At 42.7% G+C, this 18,141-nt stretch overlaps 1 protein-coding gene and 1 long non-coding RNA gene across 3 annotated transcripts in view; one reads left to right on the top strand and one right to left on the bottom strand.

Moving 5' to 3' along the window:
• Positions 1-1,747, bottom strand: part of LOC120100003 (40S ribosomal protein S12-like) — a 673,396-nt gene extending 671,649 nt beyond the window's left edge. Inside the window, exon 1 of the mRNA XM_063280176.1 lies at positions 1,154-1,747. Within this exon, the coding sequence (XP_063136246.1) occupies positions 1,196-1,594 (399 nt within the window). The 5' untranslated portion in view covers positions 1,595-1,747 and the 3' untranslated portion in view covers positions 1,154-1,195. The remainder of the gene's footprint in view (positions 1-1,153) is intronic.
• A 251-nt stretch (positions 1,748-1,998) lies between these two features.
• LOC134483977 (uncharacterized) lies at positions 1,999-17,365 on the top strand. 2 transcript variants are annotated; one of them, XR_010061220.1, is made up of 2 exons: positions 1,999-12,897; positions 16,042-17,365. It is a non-coding gene; the product is annotated as an uncharacterized LOC134483977 (long non-coding RNA). The 2 variants fall into 2 exon arrangements; XR_010061221.1 differs by lacking the exon at positions 1,999-12,897 and adding an exon at positions 13,314-15,679.
• The last annotated feature ends 776 nt before the right edge of the window (positions 17,366-18,141 follow it).

Raw genomic sequence — 18,141 nt, 5'->3', positions numbered from 1 at the left:
TGTCTGCCACATGGAATATATCTGCTCCCCTGGGTCTGACTTCCTGGGAGACATGATGAATGAGCTGCAGTCAGGAAAGCTTCGTCCCCCATTTATCATCTCTTGGCTTGCTCGGAGGAGCCCTGGCTTTCCAACAGGTGAGTTGGATTAGATGGATTGTGTGTTGTCAAAACAGTAAGTAATGGGATGTTGTGGTCATTCTTTTGTGATGTAGAAGCAAGACACATTTACACATTTCAAATTAGATTAACAGCAAGCTCAGGAAAACAGACATTTATGGTTCCTGATCCTCCCCCCAACCCCCCACCCCAATCTGTCACACTCGTTTTAAAATTACCACCCTAAAGTACCATATTCAAGTTTTAACTCCACAGTCTTCTTACAAAGGTATTTGGAGGAAATGAACACTAACATTAAGCATTACTTTGCCTAAATAAGTATGGTGGGCAGAGATCAGTGATGGTGCTGTTTGATTATGTCTTAGATGTTGTTCAAATGCTTTGACAAGACACCATGGCCAAGACAACTGAGGGAAGAAAGAGTTTATTGTCGGTTCACAGTTTCAGAGGGATGAAAGACTTCACCACCTCAGCAGGGAAGTGTGGAGGCAGGCAGGCATCGCACCAGGAGCAGTGAGAGCATCCATCTTGAAAGGCAATCAGACGAGATCGGGCACGTTCAGGGTGGTATGGCCATAAGAACAACAATGCCAACCAACCAGAGCTCCCAGGGACTACACCATCACCCAAAGACTACACATGGACAGACTCACAGTTCCAACTGCTTATGTAGCAGACTATAGCCTTGTTGGGCACCAATGGAAAGAAAAGCCCTTGGTCCTGCCACGGTTGGATCCCCTAGTGTAGGGGAATGTGTGTGTGTGGGGGGGCGAGAAGGGGGATGGATGGGGAGGGGAACACCCTTATAGAAGAAGGGGGAGGAGGATGAGATAGGGGGGCTTATGTCCTGGAAACCGGGAAAGGGAATAACATTTGAAATGTAAATTAAAGAAATCCAATAAAACAAACAGACAAACAAACAAACAAACAAAAGAAAGGCAATCAGGAAGCAGAGAGCAAACTGGAAAAGGCAAGAGCCTTTAAACTCTCGAAGCTGTCCTCCAAGTGACATACTTCCTCTGATAACACCATACCTTCTTCTTCTTCTTTTTTTAATGAGCCAAAATTTTATTTATTCATTTCTTGTATTCGAAGTACTCCTCGATGACATCCTTGGCCTGAGATTCTTTGCCATAGTCCTTAACCACAACGCAACTGCAACCAACCACTTTCCGTGGTTTCCCCTCTCGATCGATTTTACAGAGGCCTACCCATTCTCCTAGTTTCTTGTTGTCATCAACCTTTATCAGGTTGATCTGGTGCTCAGCACAGAGTGCCGCCACCAGCTTGACATACATGGGCTCATCATAGTTGGATGCAAGCACACAGAGATGGCCTTGGCGCTTGTCTAAGGCTTTGGCAGCTTCGCATATGCCACGTGCTAGACCATCGTGGATGAGGGCAGTCTTCGGCACCTCTTGTAGAGCAGTGTTGATGTCCATTACACCTCCAGCAGCTATGCCTTCCTCGGCCATGGCGGTGGATGGCGGTGGATTACGGGTGACACCGAATCTTGAACGCACCCCAGCTTCCTCCTCCGTGGAACTTGGCGGCAGCAGGGGAAAAGCAAGATCATACCTTCTAAACCTGCCCAAATAGCGCCGTCTACTGGGGGACCAAATATTTAAGTGCCTGAGAATACAGGGGACATTTATTCAAACCACCAAAGGTTCCTCCGTTACTTCAGTGAGATGAGCTCCATCTGAAAAGCCCCAGTTGGCAAAGAGTTAGAAGACTCAAACCCAGGCTTTGTATGCACGTGAAGAGGCAAAGCGACAGGAAGGCATAGGCTTGGGTGAATCTAGAGTTGGGTTTGAATTTAGGTTCCATTTTTTTTTTTTTTTTTGGCTACACTTGTAACATTGGACTTTTGGTTGTTGCGCCGGCGCGCGTGTGTGTGTGTGTGTGTGTGTGTGTGTGTGTGTGTGTGTGTGTGTGTGTGTGTGTGGTGTAGGTCCACATAGGTTTATGTGTATGCTTCGTGTTGATCTCAGGTGTCTTCCTTAGTAACTCTCCACCTTATATAATGAGGCAGGGTCTCTCACAGAATTTAAAACTCACTGTTTTGGTTAGTTTGGCTGGCCAGCTTGGACTGGGGATTCCCTGTCTCTGCCTCTGGTGGATTGGGCTCCACCATTCCACCTAGCTTTTATGTCACTTCCGGGGGTTTGAACTCTGATCTTTGCACCTGTGGAGCAAAGGCTTCAGTTACTGAGTTATCACAGTACTTTTGAGCCTTCAACTTTCCGTTAAGCTGGAGTAGATGGAAACTGCCTGGTTGGACTTCTTGGAATTTTAAGCATAATGTATGTAAAGTATCTACCAATTACAGATGCCTAATGAATGCTAGCTCCCTTGAGGGCAGCCGTGTCATGTAATACATTATGCATGGCTTAGTTAGATCTATTTTATCCTCTCGAATTGCTTCAAAGTATTGCTATACATACCACAGTATATATGTTTTAGGGAAAGTTAACTTATTATTATACATATAGGCATGATTCACAAATAACTTTATGAAGAAAGGTTTCAGCTATACAAAAAGAACCATACCTGAACAAACGCGTACCATGCAAACACATTACAGGTACCAGAGGATGGAGAGTGTATAGGAGGATCCAACAGAGATTAATTTGAGCTTGTATTTTTCCCTATCTGGATGACCAGCAGTAAATTTGAGTCCTGGAAGGTGAAACTTCTTGGAAGGGACAGGTGTAGCTGTCCCCTACAGAGACGCGTTGAAAGGGCACATTGCCTTTAAGTTGTGAGCCTGGCTTCTTTTAGAAGAGAACCTGATGTGCTGTGTAAGGCAGATCACCTCTATTTCACATTTCAGGAGAAAATTCCACTTTCTACTTTGGATTTTGGTATTTGTAGAATTTTTTTTCTTTTTAAGAGGAGAATATGAAGCGCTCTAAACACAAAGGGAAAGTTAAGAATGTATATTCATAAAAGGACGCAGCATTTGAAACGAGAAGCCATGGAGAAGAGAGATTCTGGCAATTCCTAGAGCTGGCAGAGGGCTCCTGTTTGAGGATGTGAAAATATCCCCCTACAAACCTAGCCACGAGAGAAGCAGGCAGTTGAAATGCAGGAGGAATTCAAATGACTGAAAACAATGGATGGTATGGTAATTAGCAATCAGAAAAATAAACTGTAAAGCACAACGAAGCATCATTATGCATTTTCTACTAGGGCAAACACTAAATAGACTGATAATAGCTGACAACAGAGCAGGGCAGCGCTCCAGACACAGTGGGAGGGAGGACGGTTGGTAAACTATTTATGCGATCCACTAAAGTTGGTGATATCCTTACAGACTAGTCAGAGACTCACATCAGAGGAGTAGATTCAACAGAATATTCATTTCTATTCTTAATAGCCTTGATCTGGAAACAGTCCAAACGTCCAAGTGAATAGCTTTCTAATTCTATATCGCTCTGGGCCTTCATGAAAATGATCATACTGTAGTTGCTTCGAGCGCCATTGACATTATTCATATAAAAAGTATTAGCAGAAAAGCTTGATATTATTCTAATTACCTAAAAAAGGGTGTGTGTGTGTGTGTGTGTGTGTGTGAGTGTGTGTGTGTGTGTGTGTGTGTGTGTGTGTTAACTTCTGTTTTTAAAAGATGAACATTTAAGCAGCAAAATCATGAAGAAAGGAGGCCATGATCATAAACACTGCCATCTGCTGGAGTTTTATTGTGCTGTCAGGACAGCTGATCACGGTATCAAAACCTACCTTGGTTAATAGTCTAAAATCAGCAGTAGGTAAAGTATTCACATGGTAGAATTGAAAAAGTCTACAAAATTCAAGGCTTCCCACTCTCAAGAGAGAGGCATTAACTGTACCCTAGCATATGACTGAAAGGCACAGGGCTTTCCACTTGTCCTAGGTGGACAGAGGAAGAGAACTATTAGGAACTGCTATATTTTGGGTCTTTTTAGATGCCGGAAATTGTTGAGGTTATCAGCAGAAACTTTAGGCGTATAGACTTTTTGTTATGTTATATATAGCACAGTTTTCTGGTTCTTCAAAGAACTAAAGCACATGTAGTAAGACAAGAAAAAAATAACAGGAAAGGGAGAATCATCAGACACACCTTATCTGCCTGCTTGCTCTGTAGCATGGGTCTTTGCAGGGAAAGGACGAGTTTAGTTCTGTGAGGGGACTTGTGAGGCAAAACATGCTGGACGGATTGTGAGGTGGCATTCCTGGAGTGAGCTGCATGTTGAAAAGAGTTTGCGTAAGTTGGGGAAGATAGGGAAAAGGCATACATCAAAGCTCTAGCACTGAGGGAGGGAGCTGAGTCTTGGCTGAATACAGGGATCTGGACAAAAGTGGGAGGACCCCAAGATAGACCAGAATCTTCAGGCTGTGCAGGAATAGTTTTCAAGGGTGACAAAGGTGACAGCAGGAAGCAAGGACAATGACAAGCAGATCTGATCTACTTACTGTCTCACATAGATGTGAGAACAAGACCGACTGGATGGGGTAGCTCTGGAAAGGAGGTTTAGAATGACTGGGAGGGTCAGACAGATTTCCATACTAAAACAGTCCTCCCGAGGTTCATCGAGAGAAAATAGTTTGTGACCCCAAATATCACCTCTGAGTTTTCATTTTAATTATAAAGGTAAAAATATATATTTAAACTGTAGAAACCTGGTGGTGTCCACATCAACCATGTGGTCAAAGGCAGGCAGCATCACTTCCAATGAGAACAGTAACTCGGTGACCTCCTGGTGTGACATCAAAGTATGTAAGATGTCTGTCTGTAAAGTATTCTTGGCAAATAAGTCTACTTTCTGTTTTCTCTCCTTCCTTCTTTCCTTTCTCTCTCTCTCTCTCTTTTTTTTTTGTGGCCCTAGGCTTTGAACACAAGGTTTTGTGTATATGACACATGCAGTCTACCACTGAGGAATAGCCCCATCTTTATCAAATATGTTTAACCCGAGTGTGTCTAACTGTCAGTTTATAGGATGTGTAGAAACTAGAAGATTTGACCAAGACATTGGGTGACAATCACGTGAGTTTAGAATGTGAGGCAGTCAACAAGACAGTTGGCCTGCAACTTTTGAAAGCCCGATTTCATGAGAATTAAGAGTGTCCTGTCGAAGCAGCTGTTGTCCAAAAGGCCAAAGATCTGTGACAGTCAGACGCACTGCATTCGAAAATAAAAAGTCACAAAAATGAATTCGGAAACTATTATGAAATTTAACTTGGACTAAACGTTAGATGGCATTGGGGTTCTTGTTGCTTCCTTATTTATGGTAACAGTGCAGCATCACAGAAGATAGGTATCATTACTCTTGGGAGATAGATGCTAAAGACCGCAGACGTGAAGTGCTTTGATTAATATGGCTTCAGAAAGACATCTATACAGAGACGGAGGAAGAAAACAGCAAGCTGTCGATAACTGTAAGTATGGTGGGTGTATAGATGTTCACTTCCTTTTTTTTTTTTTTTTAATTCTTTTTTTCAGAGCTGGGGACCGAACCCAGGGCCTTGCGCTTGCTAGGCAAGTGCTCTACCACTGAGCTAAATCCCCAACCCCAGATGTTCACTTCCTTATTCTTTCTGTCTTTATGGATGCTCAGCAACTTCATAATTAGAAATAGAGGGGCTGGAAAGATGGCTCAGAGGAAGAGCACTGGATGCTCTTCCAGACAACCTGGGTTTGATTCCTCACACCCACATGGCCGTTCACAAACCATCTGTAACTCCGGTTCCAGTCGATCTAACATATTTTTTTTTGTATTCCATAGACAGCATGTGTAAATGTGGTACATAGATGTACATGCAGGCAAAATATCCAGACACATATAAACAAAGAAAAGAAATAGAGGGAGCAAGATGACTCAGGGGGAAGTCAAAGAATTCCCTGGAAAAACCGAGCTATGACAATTCTGCCTGTGGACCAGCAGTTGGTGATCTGAAAAATAGCTCGTGAGTCTTGTTCACCGAGAGTACCCATTGTGAAGCAGAGCCATGTGTCAACCCCACCGAGCGGTCACAGGCAGGGCTGCTTGCTTTTATATGGGTGGCACTCCTATTAACAGACCGTCTTTTCGGATGGTGGGGCAGGGGACAGATTTCTAGACAATCGGGGGTGACTACCAGACTCCCATTTGCAGACACTGTTTTCCAGGAGAGCTGGAAGGTGCAGACTGTTCCCACTGTCTGCATTACGAATAGCTTGACTTGTTTAATTCAGGATTGGACTGTCTAGATTTTGGCATGTTTGTCAGCGGCTGCAGAGAGCCATGAGCATGTGCCTGCTGCTGGGGTGCTGGCTGCAGACAGCTGTCAGGTGGGGCTCCTCTGTAGACAGAGGCTCCAGGTGACTGCTCTCCATTTGACAGCCTGCATGGGGTCCAGTTCTGTCTTAATCTGGCTTCCCAGATCCTTCCGGTGGTGACAGAGGATGAGCTTTAGTTATTCCGTGATCCTCTTTAAATAGTTGTACAAACCATACCTCTCACATACCCCCTTAATATCCCTAGCTTCCTGCACGTCTCAACAAATGATTATAAATCAAGAAATTTAGGAATCATGAGCCTAGTCCAACCTGCAAGCCTTTGTATCTGACAGAGAAATTGAGAATGGGTTAGGAAAGAGATCAGACTGGTTTTTTTTTTTTAATTTTTTTGAAGTGTCTGTATAACACGATAGAGCTGACCTGCTTTTCGTCCACTGCAGACTGAGCTAATGGCCCAGTAAAATTGATTGAATAAAACTGAACCACCAGGAGCTTCCACCATTAGCATAGAAGCCCGGAGAGCAGAGACAACTCTGATTGAAAGCTTACAACAGGACACTGAAAACCAGTTTTAGTCTTTAGAATCCCATGAGATGTGATACAACAGTTGTCCTCTTTTGCTTAGGCTAGATATGAACTCTGAGGAAAAGAAGTTATTGAAACTATTGACAATGTTAGCCATAGTAGCTCATGTCTGTAATCCCAGCACTTAGAGAAAGTGAGGCGGAATGATTACTGTAAGTTTGGGACTAGCCAGAGTTGCAGAGTAAGACCCTTGGCTCAAAAACAATGGAAGGGAAAACAAAAAGAAAAACAAAACAGTATCGTGTTTGCACACACACTCACATACATACACGTGCACATATGTGTGCACATGTGTTTGTGCCTGTGTGTATTAACATACCGTATCCCTCCATCCACTCATCCTCCATACCTACCTAGCTCAGATACTTAGTTGTTTAGCAAAATGGATCCCTTGGCAGAACTGACATAAGGACCCCAGAGATCAGTTTTCTTTGTGAAATGGGGAAAACACTTTGTAGAATATAAATAAGCAATGTAGGCCAGGTGTGGTGGTGTACACCTTTAAATTCAGCAGAGGCAGGCAGATCTCTGTGAGTTTGGTTTGAGGGCAGCCTGGACTACATATGGAGTTCCAGGACTGCCAGGGCTATATAGAGACACTTGTCTCAAAAAACCAAAATGAATGAATGAATGAATGAGGCATGTCAGAGTTTTTAAAGTAAACTTGAGTTTAGAGTGTGAGGGTGTGAGCAGAGATAACCATAAGCAAGGACATTTAGATCATGTTGGGGAGGCTCTAAGCCTCCAGATGCATATGGAAGAACCCATTGGGTCCCTAGGCTGCCTCTCTTACAAGGTGGAATGGCTGTGGGTAGTGTGACTTGCTGCTCTGAATCTCTAGTCTCTCAGTCAGTGATGGGGGGACCTTCCATGGTGACCCTCCTGTAGCTTCTTCCCATGACTAAGTGAGCTTTTATGACATGCCTGAATTGTCCTGTAGGAACAACTGTTGCATTTTTTTTACATTGTCTGCTGCTATTAGATTAGAGGCTCACAGGGGACTTAATTGGACATATCACAAAGGGAAGACCACCTCAATGACTAAAGGCCTCTGGGCCATGGTCCCCCAAATACCTTTCAGCTCAGATAAAATTTCAAGTTGAAGGTCTCATGGATCTTTGACTCAGTCTTGTGTCATCTTGTTGCTGTTTGGGTCAAGGACTATCTTCATTTGTTCGTTCATTTAATTCATCCCCCATCTGATTTGGTTTCATTCATAGTTTATTTGCTTAGTCACTCATCTTTGGGGAAAAGGGGGATGGGCTCACACTGATGAAGCACAACTGCACTCTGTTTCTAGGGTCGAGTTTGAGACGTAAGACCTTGGCGTCATCTTCAGCTTCCCCGTTTTACTGGTTAGCAGCTCTTCTCACTCCCCGTTGTCATTCCAGAGGATCCATCCATACTTAGCACACACTGCAACCCTTTCAGCTCAGTAGTGAGTCTTATCTGTTTCCCACACTGACTTTCTCTACTGTTTGCCCTCTTGAGTCATCTTGAGCTCTAGCCTAGATCATTTGTCTCTCTTTACTTACCACACAGTGGGGTGTGCTTCAGCCCCATGAGTCCTACCACTGCTTTCCAGAGTCTGCTGTGTCTGTATGCTCTTATGATTAAAAAAAAAAACCCAGGTTATGCCTTTTTGGTCAAATCTCCCCCCTACCTTGACATCCCATTTGTCCTTCACAATTGAGATGTTTGATTTTAAATCTCACCCTTCCCGAGAAACCCACCCAGTTTCCTCCAGCTTGGCTCTGTAGCTATTTGCAAACTTGAATGAACATTAAAAGCGTACTTGACACTCAAGTGGTGCTTAGCAAAGTCTGGTTTACATGGTAACATGTGTTAATGCTGTTCACTGGGGGAATTTGCCAGGGGGCCTGAGCTGAAATATACATTTATTTCTTCATTCAGTGTTGGGCCCTCAGTCGGGTCCTAAGAACATGTCCTTAGAGATGGGTCTCTAAGGACTGGCTTGAGAGGGATGGGGACAAATAGAGAAATGTAGCAGTAGGGTAGAGAATACCATTAAGGTCTGAAGGCTGGGAATGCAAGGAGAGGTCATTGGAGTCGGTGAGAGAATGCCTCACAGAAGCGGAAGTGTTCGAGATGTAGCTCGAAGGGCACAGAGCCTCCATTCTTAATAATTCTAAGTGACATTCTTTTTTTTTTGTTTCCCCACATCTTAAAGCCAAGATGTATGACAATGTTTCTCTCCAACCCCTGAGCTTGGAAGTGAAGACACCACTACACCTGGCTTGATACCATTTATTCTGTTTTTGTTGTTGTTGTTGTTTGTTTTTTGTTCTTATTTTTGTTTTTTTTTTTGGTTTTTTGTTTTTTACAATTAAAAAAATATACATTTGGTGTTTGGTCTATATATATTAGGGAGTCAGATCCACTGGAACTTGAGTTACAGACAATTGCAAGCTGCCATGTGGGTGCTGAGAACTGAACCCATATCCTCTGGAAGAACAGCCAATGCTCTTAACTGCTGAGTCATCTCTTTAGCCTCAATACCATATATTCTTAACAAAACTCAGGAAGCTGAGGCAGGAGGATCATGAGTTTGAGGCCAGCCTGGGATAGAACATATCACAAAGACAAAGAAAACCATACAAGAGTAAGTAAGATTCCTGAGCTGCACTATACCGCTTCACTTTTAATAATGCTGGGTGTTGGGTGGTGATGTGTTCATTCCCAGCTGCTGCTTTGAGAAATCACCATGATGTTCTCTTATGGTTCTTCAGGCCATAAATTCAGATGTGTCTTAAGAAGCGGAAACCAAGATGGCAGCAGGTCTGATTCTTTCTAGGGATTCTTGGGGAGGAATCTAGATCTTGTCTTTTCCAGCTGCCAGAGGTCCCTCTGCATTCCTTGGCTTCAGGTCCTTCCTCCAATTTACTTCAGTTGTCCTTGGCACGCTGATTCTGACCCTTTTGCTTCCAATCAGATGCACCTGAATAATCCAGGTGCATTTTCCCACCTCAGGATATTTACCCTGGCAAAACAAGCTAATAGCCAAAAGTTCTGGGGATCAGGACAGGGGTATCCTTGGGGACATTGTTCAGGGTACAACAGAAGTATTTATTTTGAGGATGCTGGTATGTTTTTTGAGCCTAAATGTGAGATTATAGCTACATCTCAGGAAGAATCTAGAATCTTTTTTGTTCCTACATCTGTTCTTGCCTTGTGATTATATTTCTCTCTCTTGTTCTTGGCAGACTGATTCCCTCTGCCACCCAGCCAACATGCAGAAACACGATCCCTGACAACCTCAGGGTATGGGCTGTACTTTTTCTTAATTAATTAATTAATTAGTTAATTAATCAATCACATTTTTCTTTTATTGGATTTTTAAGTTTACATTTCAAAAGTAATCCCCTCTCCCGGTTTCCCGGTCAGAAACCCATTATCTCCCTCTGCTTCTATGAGGGTGCTCCTCCACCCACCTATCCACTTCCTCCTGCCTCCCTGCCCTGATATTCTCCTACTGTGGGGCATTAAACCTTGACAGGACCAAGGGCCTCTCCTCCCATTGATGCCCAATAAGGCTATTCTTTGCTACATATGTGGCTGGAGCCATAGGTCCATCTCTGTGTACTCTTGAGATGGTGGTTTAGTCCCTGGGAGCTCTAGGGGGGTCTGGTTGGTTGATATTGTTGTTCTTCTTATGGGGTTGTAAGCTTCTTCCCCAGCTTGCCTCTTTGTACCATAATATAGGAAGATGTCATACAGCTGAAGGAAAGTACAAGATAGAATGAGGCCTGTCATTGGATGAGAAGGAAGGATGGGCGGGACAAAAGTTTGAGGGAAGAGGAGGAGATTGGAACGGAAGGAGACCGGAGAAGAAGCCCCCAAGAGAACATGGAGGCGGATGTTAAGATTCCTCTTTATACATTTACAGGTTGTTATGAATATTCTTAAGGGATGGATGTGTACAGGGCTTTGTATGTTGAGGTTGGCAATTGTATCTTATCAATTGGATCAGAGGTTATTGTATTGTGGGTTCTTTCTCGTGGCGAATTAAGTTTAAGAAAGTATGTGGCAGCTGGGACACTAAGCTGCCATGGAATTGGGATGTATGTTTCTGGCATGGTGGCAACCTGCCTTGGGAACTGGGTGGGTAGAGAGATTGTTGCCAGGCTCAGATATGTGATATGGGTTAGAGCAAAGCGGGTAAGATGCTTTGCTGACTGAGATTAAGATGTCCACCAGATATCTTGGGGCACTGTGGTGCTGGATCTAGTGTGGGGTAAAAGAAAGATTTTTTTTAATAATTTTACAGTAACACCATCTCTAGTCCAAATTCCCAAGAGAAGAACTAATCAACACGTTTATTGCTACTACCATGATCATCATTATTACTTACTGTCTTTTGATCTCATAAAGTAACCCAGACCGGCCTTGAACAATTTTCCTGACTCTATTTCCCCAGTGCTGGGATCACAGATGTGCTCCACCATGGCTAACTGACTGGCACTCCTAGATCATCAACACTTTCAATCCGAGAATGCAGCCAAAAGAGTAGCTTCAGCCAGAGCATAGAGCTGTTCTCCACGGCACAAATGCTACCAGGAACCGAGCATTCTGGGTATAGTTTCTTGTGTCTATACTGAAGTATGGTCTCTACACAGAAAGACTTAGCTCACCAGGAAGTGAAGAAGGTGCTGTTTCAGATAGAGGGTAGTGGCACGTAGTGTTTGTCAGACAGCAGGCATTCAAGGAACATGTATTGAATTGAGTTGGGAAGTGTCCTTTTACTTTTTAAAAAATATTTATTTATTTTATATATGTGAGTACACCATTGTTGTCTTCAGACACACCAGAAGAGGGTGTGAGAACCCATTACAGATGGTTGTGAGTCACCATGTGGTTGCTGGGATTGAACTCAGGATCTCTGGAAGAACAGTCAATGCTCTTAACTGCTGAGCCTTCTCTCCAGCCCTTCCTTTCACTTTTGCCCTGAAGGGAGATGCCCAATGAATTCCACTGCACCTCTCTTTCTATGCTGCCACATGCCACATGCCACATGCCACATGCCACATGCCACATGCCACATGCCACATGCCACAGGCTCTGTCTAGAATTCTTTAACTACTTTCTTCCTGACGTAGGATAAAGTCCAGCCTCTAGCCTGGCACTGGTGTATGGAGTGATGACTCTCCTCTCTTCTATCTGGCTCAGAGAATTATAACTCCACCATCACAGAAGTATTGAAAGGATCACATGAACTGAAGGGGACATTGTACTCAACAGCGCCTCTCAGTGGCAAGTCCTCCGCACAGGGCAGTGTGGCTCCTACTCCCCTGGCATTTTGGCAGGGTTTCTCATGGTAGGGACTTGTTTTGCCTGGGACTCTAGTTTGGGAATACCTGCTTCTACCCGTCATCTTTAGTCCTACTTATTCCTTTATCTTCTGTTAGGCTAGGGGGTTTGTCCTTTCTTCTTAATTCTAAAGACTTTCGAGTCCTGTTCTTCTCAAAGTCTCAGAGTTAGTTATGGAGTCCAATTTCCTACCCAAATGTGGGAAACCATCCACGCGCTGTCTTTCCAGGGGGCCATTAGCTTCTCCTTGAGCACTGTGAATGCTGATGAGCCATACTTAGGATGCTCATTCCCATCTCTCCCCAACAGCTCTAATTAAATAATGAAAACATGCAATTATCTTTTTAGTCATGACTGTCTTGCCTTTTTAATAAAAATTTCAGTTCTTCCACAGGAACAAAGTAACTGCTCGAAAGGCATTGATTATATTTATGCCTTAAATTATAATTTCATGACATTAGTAGTTAAACCACTTCTCCCATTTTTCTTCTAACTATACCATTCGTTGGAGGCAATGGCTTGCATCTGAAGGCTCATGATTACCGGATGACATCTAGAATGGACTTTAACACAAAGTCAGTAAAGAAAACTGTGACAACTAAGGTTGGTGTCTCTTGGTATGTCACCCAACTTTGCTCAGGTCATATTCATTCTCTCTCTCTCTCTCTCTCTCTCTCTCTCTCTCTCTCTCTCTCTGAGACAGAGTTTCTCAATGTAACCTTGGCTATGCCAGAACTGTCTATATAGACTAGGCTGGCCTTGAACTCACAGAGACTCACCTGCCTCTGCTTCCAGAGTGCTGGGATTAAGGTGTGAGCCGCCATGATTGGTATCATTTGTTAAGACAGAGTCTGGCAGTTGTCCAAACTGGCTTCATATTTGTGCCTTAGCCTCCCAAGTGCTGGGATGGTATGACCCACTATACTGGACTTTATTTGTAGTTTTAAAACAGGGTCTTACTAAATCACTTAGGTTGGCCTTACTTCAGATTTGAAATCTCCAGAAATTTGAGATAATACATTCCTGTTGTTTAAATTTTTAAGTTTATGCTACTTTGCTAAGAAAGTTCTAGAAAACTAATATATCTAACTTAAAAATGGGTGTTTGGCATTTGAGACAGAATATGAGAGTAATATTCTGGTTTCAAGGGATATTCTTTCTAGGGTAACTTGGTGCCACTAGTCTCTATCCTAACAATATATTGAAAGATTCTGACCACAGTACAACCTATGGCTTTAAGGAAATGTCTTGAATTATAACATAGCAATGTGATGAATGTTTGAGGTCAAATAACCAGTGATTTAGAAAGGTAAAAAGGGGGGCTGGAGAGATGGCTCAGTAGTTAAGAACATTGAACAGAGCACTGACTGCTCTTTCAGAGGTCTTGAGTTCAATTCCCAGAAACCACCTGGTGCCTCACGACCATCTGTAGTAGGATCTAGTGCATTTGAGGGCAGTGTACTCATATACATAAAATAAATATTTTTTTTAAAAAAGGAAGGTTAAAAAAAAGTTACTAAAATTTCCAATGATAAGGATGTGCTAAGCTTTCCTTCTATGGCTGACCAGTTTCTCTGACTTTCAACTAAGTAAGGTAACATGAAAAAAAGGAATGATAATTATTTCTACAGAACTTATTTTTCTTCTCTTCTGCATCAGTATCTTACCCAAGAAGACCCATGCCGTTCTATACTTGAGATTTTCAAGGATGCTTTTTGGAATGACATGTATGTTAGAGTAGCTATACAAGTTCAAGAACATACCAAATTGCTTTCAGAAAATGGTGTCAGCCATTCTGTTACAAAGGACGTGAGCCAGGGCTCATTCATCACCAGGAAAGCATCTCTTTTCCTGCCACAGAGCATTCATTCCTCGAAATCTCAGATTTTGGATTTTTCATGCTTTATGCTTTGGGCAACAAACTGGTAATAATATGATCCCACTCTCCTGTCAGTTGCATTTAAAGCCTTACAGGAAGAAGGGCTTAGTTTGTTTTATTCATTTTGGTCTCTTTTGGGGCACAGATTACTTTTCATGAAAGCACAAACTTGGCACGAAGTATGCACTTGTAGTCTTAGTGAACTAGAAGGCAGGAGGATTGCTCAAGTCTTGGAGGTCTATGCTCGTCTATGTAACAAAGTGAGACCCTGTCAAACAATCAGACAGACAAAACAAATGTGTATATATTTTGTAAATTCCCTTCCTATGCTTTTTTTAAAAATTAAAACATTTATAAAGTCAATGGCTCTTGCTTATTCTTAATGGGATCTAAAACCATAGTTGTAAAGCCAATCTAATAAAAATTTTTATGATATACTTTAAATAGGATAATGAAGTCACCATAGTTGTTACACATTTTTAGCACAAAGGAGTTTTTCTTATCTTTTTTGCCCCCAAATGAATTGGTCCCCAGAGCCTTTTCTATTTAGATAGTCTAGATTTGCCATTGTCTTTTTAAATCCTTTAGTACTGAAGAAGTTGCACTGCTGGTTTGGGGCCTTCCAGGAAATTTCCACAAGTGAAGGAAATAAGAGGTTAAGGGTCAGTAGGGAGAGGTGGGACTACAGAGTATTGGAGAATCTGGATTCCCACTGAAGTGATATGGTAGGTACACCATGGTTCAGTTGTGTGGACATGTGGCAAGTCTTATGTAGCTAGGCTTTCAATTTTTTTTAAATACCACATTGGCCTATAATATCTATTCATTGCCGGTAAACACACCCCATAGTTGAAGAGTTTGTAATTTCTACTTTTCCAAAATGACTGACTCATGGAGCCTCAGGCAAGAATTCCCTAGGAACCACTGGGGACTTTAGCATGAGAATAATGGAGAACAGAGAGAGACATACAAAAATGCAAAAGGAAGTCTGAGTCATGTTTTAAACTATTTGTATTTTTTTTATTGCAAAACATTTGTTACAGAAATTCCAGAAAGTTCTTTGCCTGTAGTATCTGCCAACTTCTGCTTCAAATTATATATCTAAACAGACAAGCTCAAAGTGCATTGTGAATCCAGTAAGAGACTTTTAAAAAGAACAGTTTCTCTAGATTTTTATATGTGTATATATATATATATATATATATATATATTCATAGTGTCAGTAGAAAGGCAAACCTCTGTCTATCCATACATGAAAGAAGGAAAAGATGTATATATAGTTAGTAAACCCAATTTCAAAATCATTGTATTTATAGGAATTCATTTAAAAATGGTATCTGAATAACTTCCCCCCATTATAAACTATGGTTAGAGCATTTACAAGTGTGAATCTAAGTGCTGGATTGTGAAATGGCTATGAGAATTGTTTACTGACTACACGGCCTGTCTTACACAGCGGTAGCAGCAATAAGAACTCAGGTCAGATGCTCCAGTGACAGGAAGCAGGTAAGTCTTCACATGCTACGATCCTTCCTCTGAGTCTCCCTCACACTGGTCCTGTGTTTGGATCCAGAAAGATATGCTAATCAACATACATAGAAGTGATCCAAGAGTCACCCGTAATAGGGCAAGCTGCTTCTCCCCACTTGAAGTTCTTGAGTACATTTAATGTGTTTGCTAATTATGTGAAAAACTGTGAATCAGATCCTGCGTGGCTCCAAATGAGAGGCCTCCAAACACGGCCATTGGGAATACTGCGGGCAGGCTCAGGTGTGGCTAGCACAGGAGTTGGAAACCCAAATTTGAGTCTTTCTGTGAGATGTGTCTGTTCTCATGACTAACAAATCCTGCTTTCATTGTCTTTCCAGATCTGGGTCTTGGATTGAGTTTGCCATCCCTTCACGGAGAGGCAGCCAACTGGTTCTGACCACGTGTGGGGAACTGGTGAAGATGTCGGGAACCTTTCAGGACTCAGACGGGCAGTTCAGAATTGGGTGTGACATGTGCCACACCAGCCACATTAAGAACTTGGGTGCAGGAGGAGAAGTCAGATGAACAACCAGTCCTGGGTCAAATTCAGAACATCTGACCTCTTCTATGTAGATGATGTTTGGGATTTACTGTGTTGGGGTCCATAGGGATATGAGGTAATGGGTGAGTCTTTTAGTCTCACACTCACATGGGGAGAAAGAACTAGCTTTGAACTAATAAAAAACAGGAAGAAGGGGGACAAAAAAAATATCCAGTGCCTCCAGGCACAAGGCTGATTCTCATCCTGTGCCTCATATTCTTTAGCAATCTGCCTCCCCTGGGGGCTAGAGTCATGCTGGCACTGAAGCCCCCTCAGAGTTGGTCCAGTTCCCGACACCATGATGCAGGGATCATGCGTTTCCAGAAGAAGATGGCCAGTTTTTCTAGGAGAGTTAAGACAGGAATTGTCACCTCTTGGTGAATCTGGATGATCTATATCCCCTCTTAGATGACACATAGAAATCAGTAGATCTTGATTTTACTAGGGATGACCAGCATAAGGATGGCCATCAACGCTCAGTGAAATTAACTTGAAAAAGGAAAGGAAAAGTTGTTCTTCTTTAGTCAGAACCAGCCCCCTCTTTTATGGACTTTAACCTGAGAGACAGGATGCTGGACTTGTAGATACAAGACACAGCACAGGGCAAACCTAGTGTCAAGAAAAGGCTTCCCTGTTCATTTTGGGAGCATTTTGACTGTGCGAATTAGATCCATTCCTTCCCAGAAGTTGAATGGGGACTTCTTTAGAAGAAGGGGTAACTCTTCAGAGTTACCTGGTGCTTCATCAAACAATCACCCCACTCCCACCTCTGGGCCTGGCTCATCCACAGGGTGTGAAAGCCACAGGGCAAGAAGGGAGGTAATGGACGAGCATTACCATGGGACCACTCGCTCACAGTGATCTGTGCACTTCTGTCTTGTCATTGTGTACCTTCGATTTTCATCTCTGGTTTAGCAATTTGCACCCAGGAAGCCCTAAAGAATCCAGGACGTGTCTTTCATATATCACAGATGCCCCCACACCTAGACCTTGGGACTCCAGAGTGGTGCTACCTTGTCATCTCTGGGTCCCCTAGCTATTGCAACTTGTAGTTGATACTTTATTTCATATCATTCACTCAGAGCTTTAAAAAAATCGAAAAAAAAAAAAGAGAAAAGAAACCCTCGATTACTCGTTTTCAGTTTCTGAGAACTGAAAGCAGTTCCCACTTTAAGAAGCCCGACAATTTGAGTGACTCGCTAACTGGTTTATGGATTGCAGCAGACAAGAGTAAAACATTAAGGGCCTTAGAAAGGTAGAAGGACACACATACAGTGTAGTGTGCATGGTGCTGACACAAAACTAAGACTAGGTTTGGAGAGGGATTACTTGAGATGAGTCACATTTTATGGTAAAGATTATCGAGTTGAATGCGACGTTTAGGCCACCTAAACACTAACATCACTTTTATCTAGAACAGACGGTGCTACCGAATGAGTGGATTTCTTAAAACACTGTGCACTGGTTCTGTATGGGGTCAGCAGATGTAAACAGACAGCTAATTCAGCTGGACTTTTAAACTACTTAAGTTCACTTGCTATGTAGTCTTTTGCATAACATGCCATCTTGTCTGACACAAAAGCGCACTGTGCCTCGCCCAGCTTGTGGGACCTGGTAGAGGGGACACATCCGCTTATAGGGGTCTGAGGGAGGCGAACAGCTTAATGAAGAACGGGAACCAAAACGCCCATTCCCGGAGGCTGCTGAAGAATATGGAAGTGGGAGCATAATTAATCCTTGCCACATGTGCTTCTTTATTGAATGTTACAGATTTATAAATAATTATAAAGCTGGCCTGTAACGTTCATTAATACAACCACATGCTACAACTATGCTGGGTTAAACACAGGTTACAGAGAGGTTTACATGTGTTTTCATAATACAGCATTGCCCAATA

Source organism: Rattus norvegicus, chromosome 1 (assembly GCF_036323735.1).
Source record: "Rattus norvegicus strain BN/NHsdMcwi chromosome 1, GRCr8, whole genome shotgun sequence".
NCBI lineage: Eukaryota > Metazoa > Chordata > Mammalia > Rodentia > Muridae > Rattus > Rattus norvegicus.
This window is presented reverse-complemented; position numbering and strand designations above follow the sequence as displayed.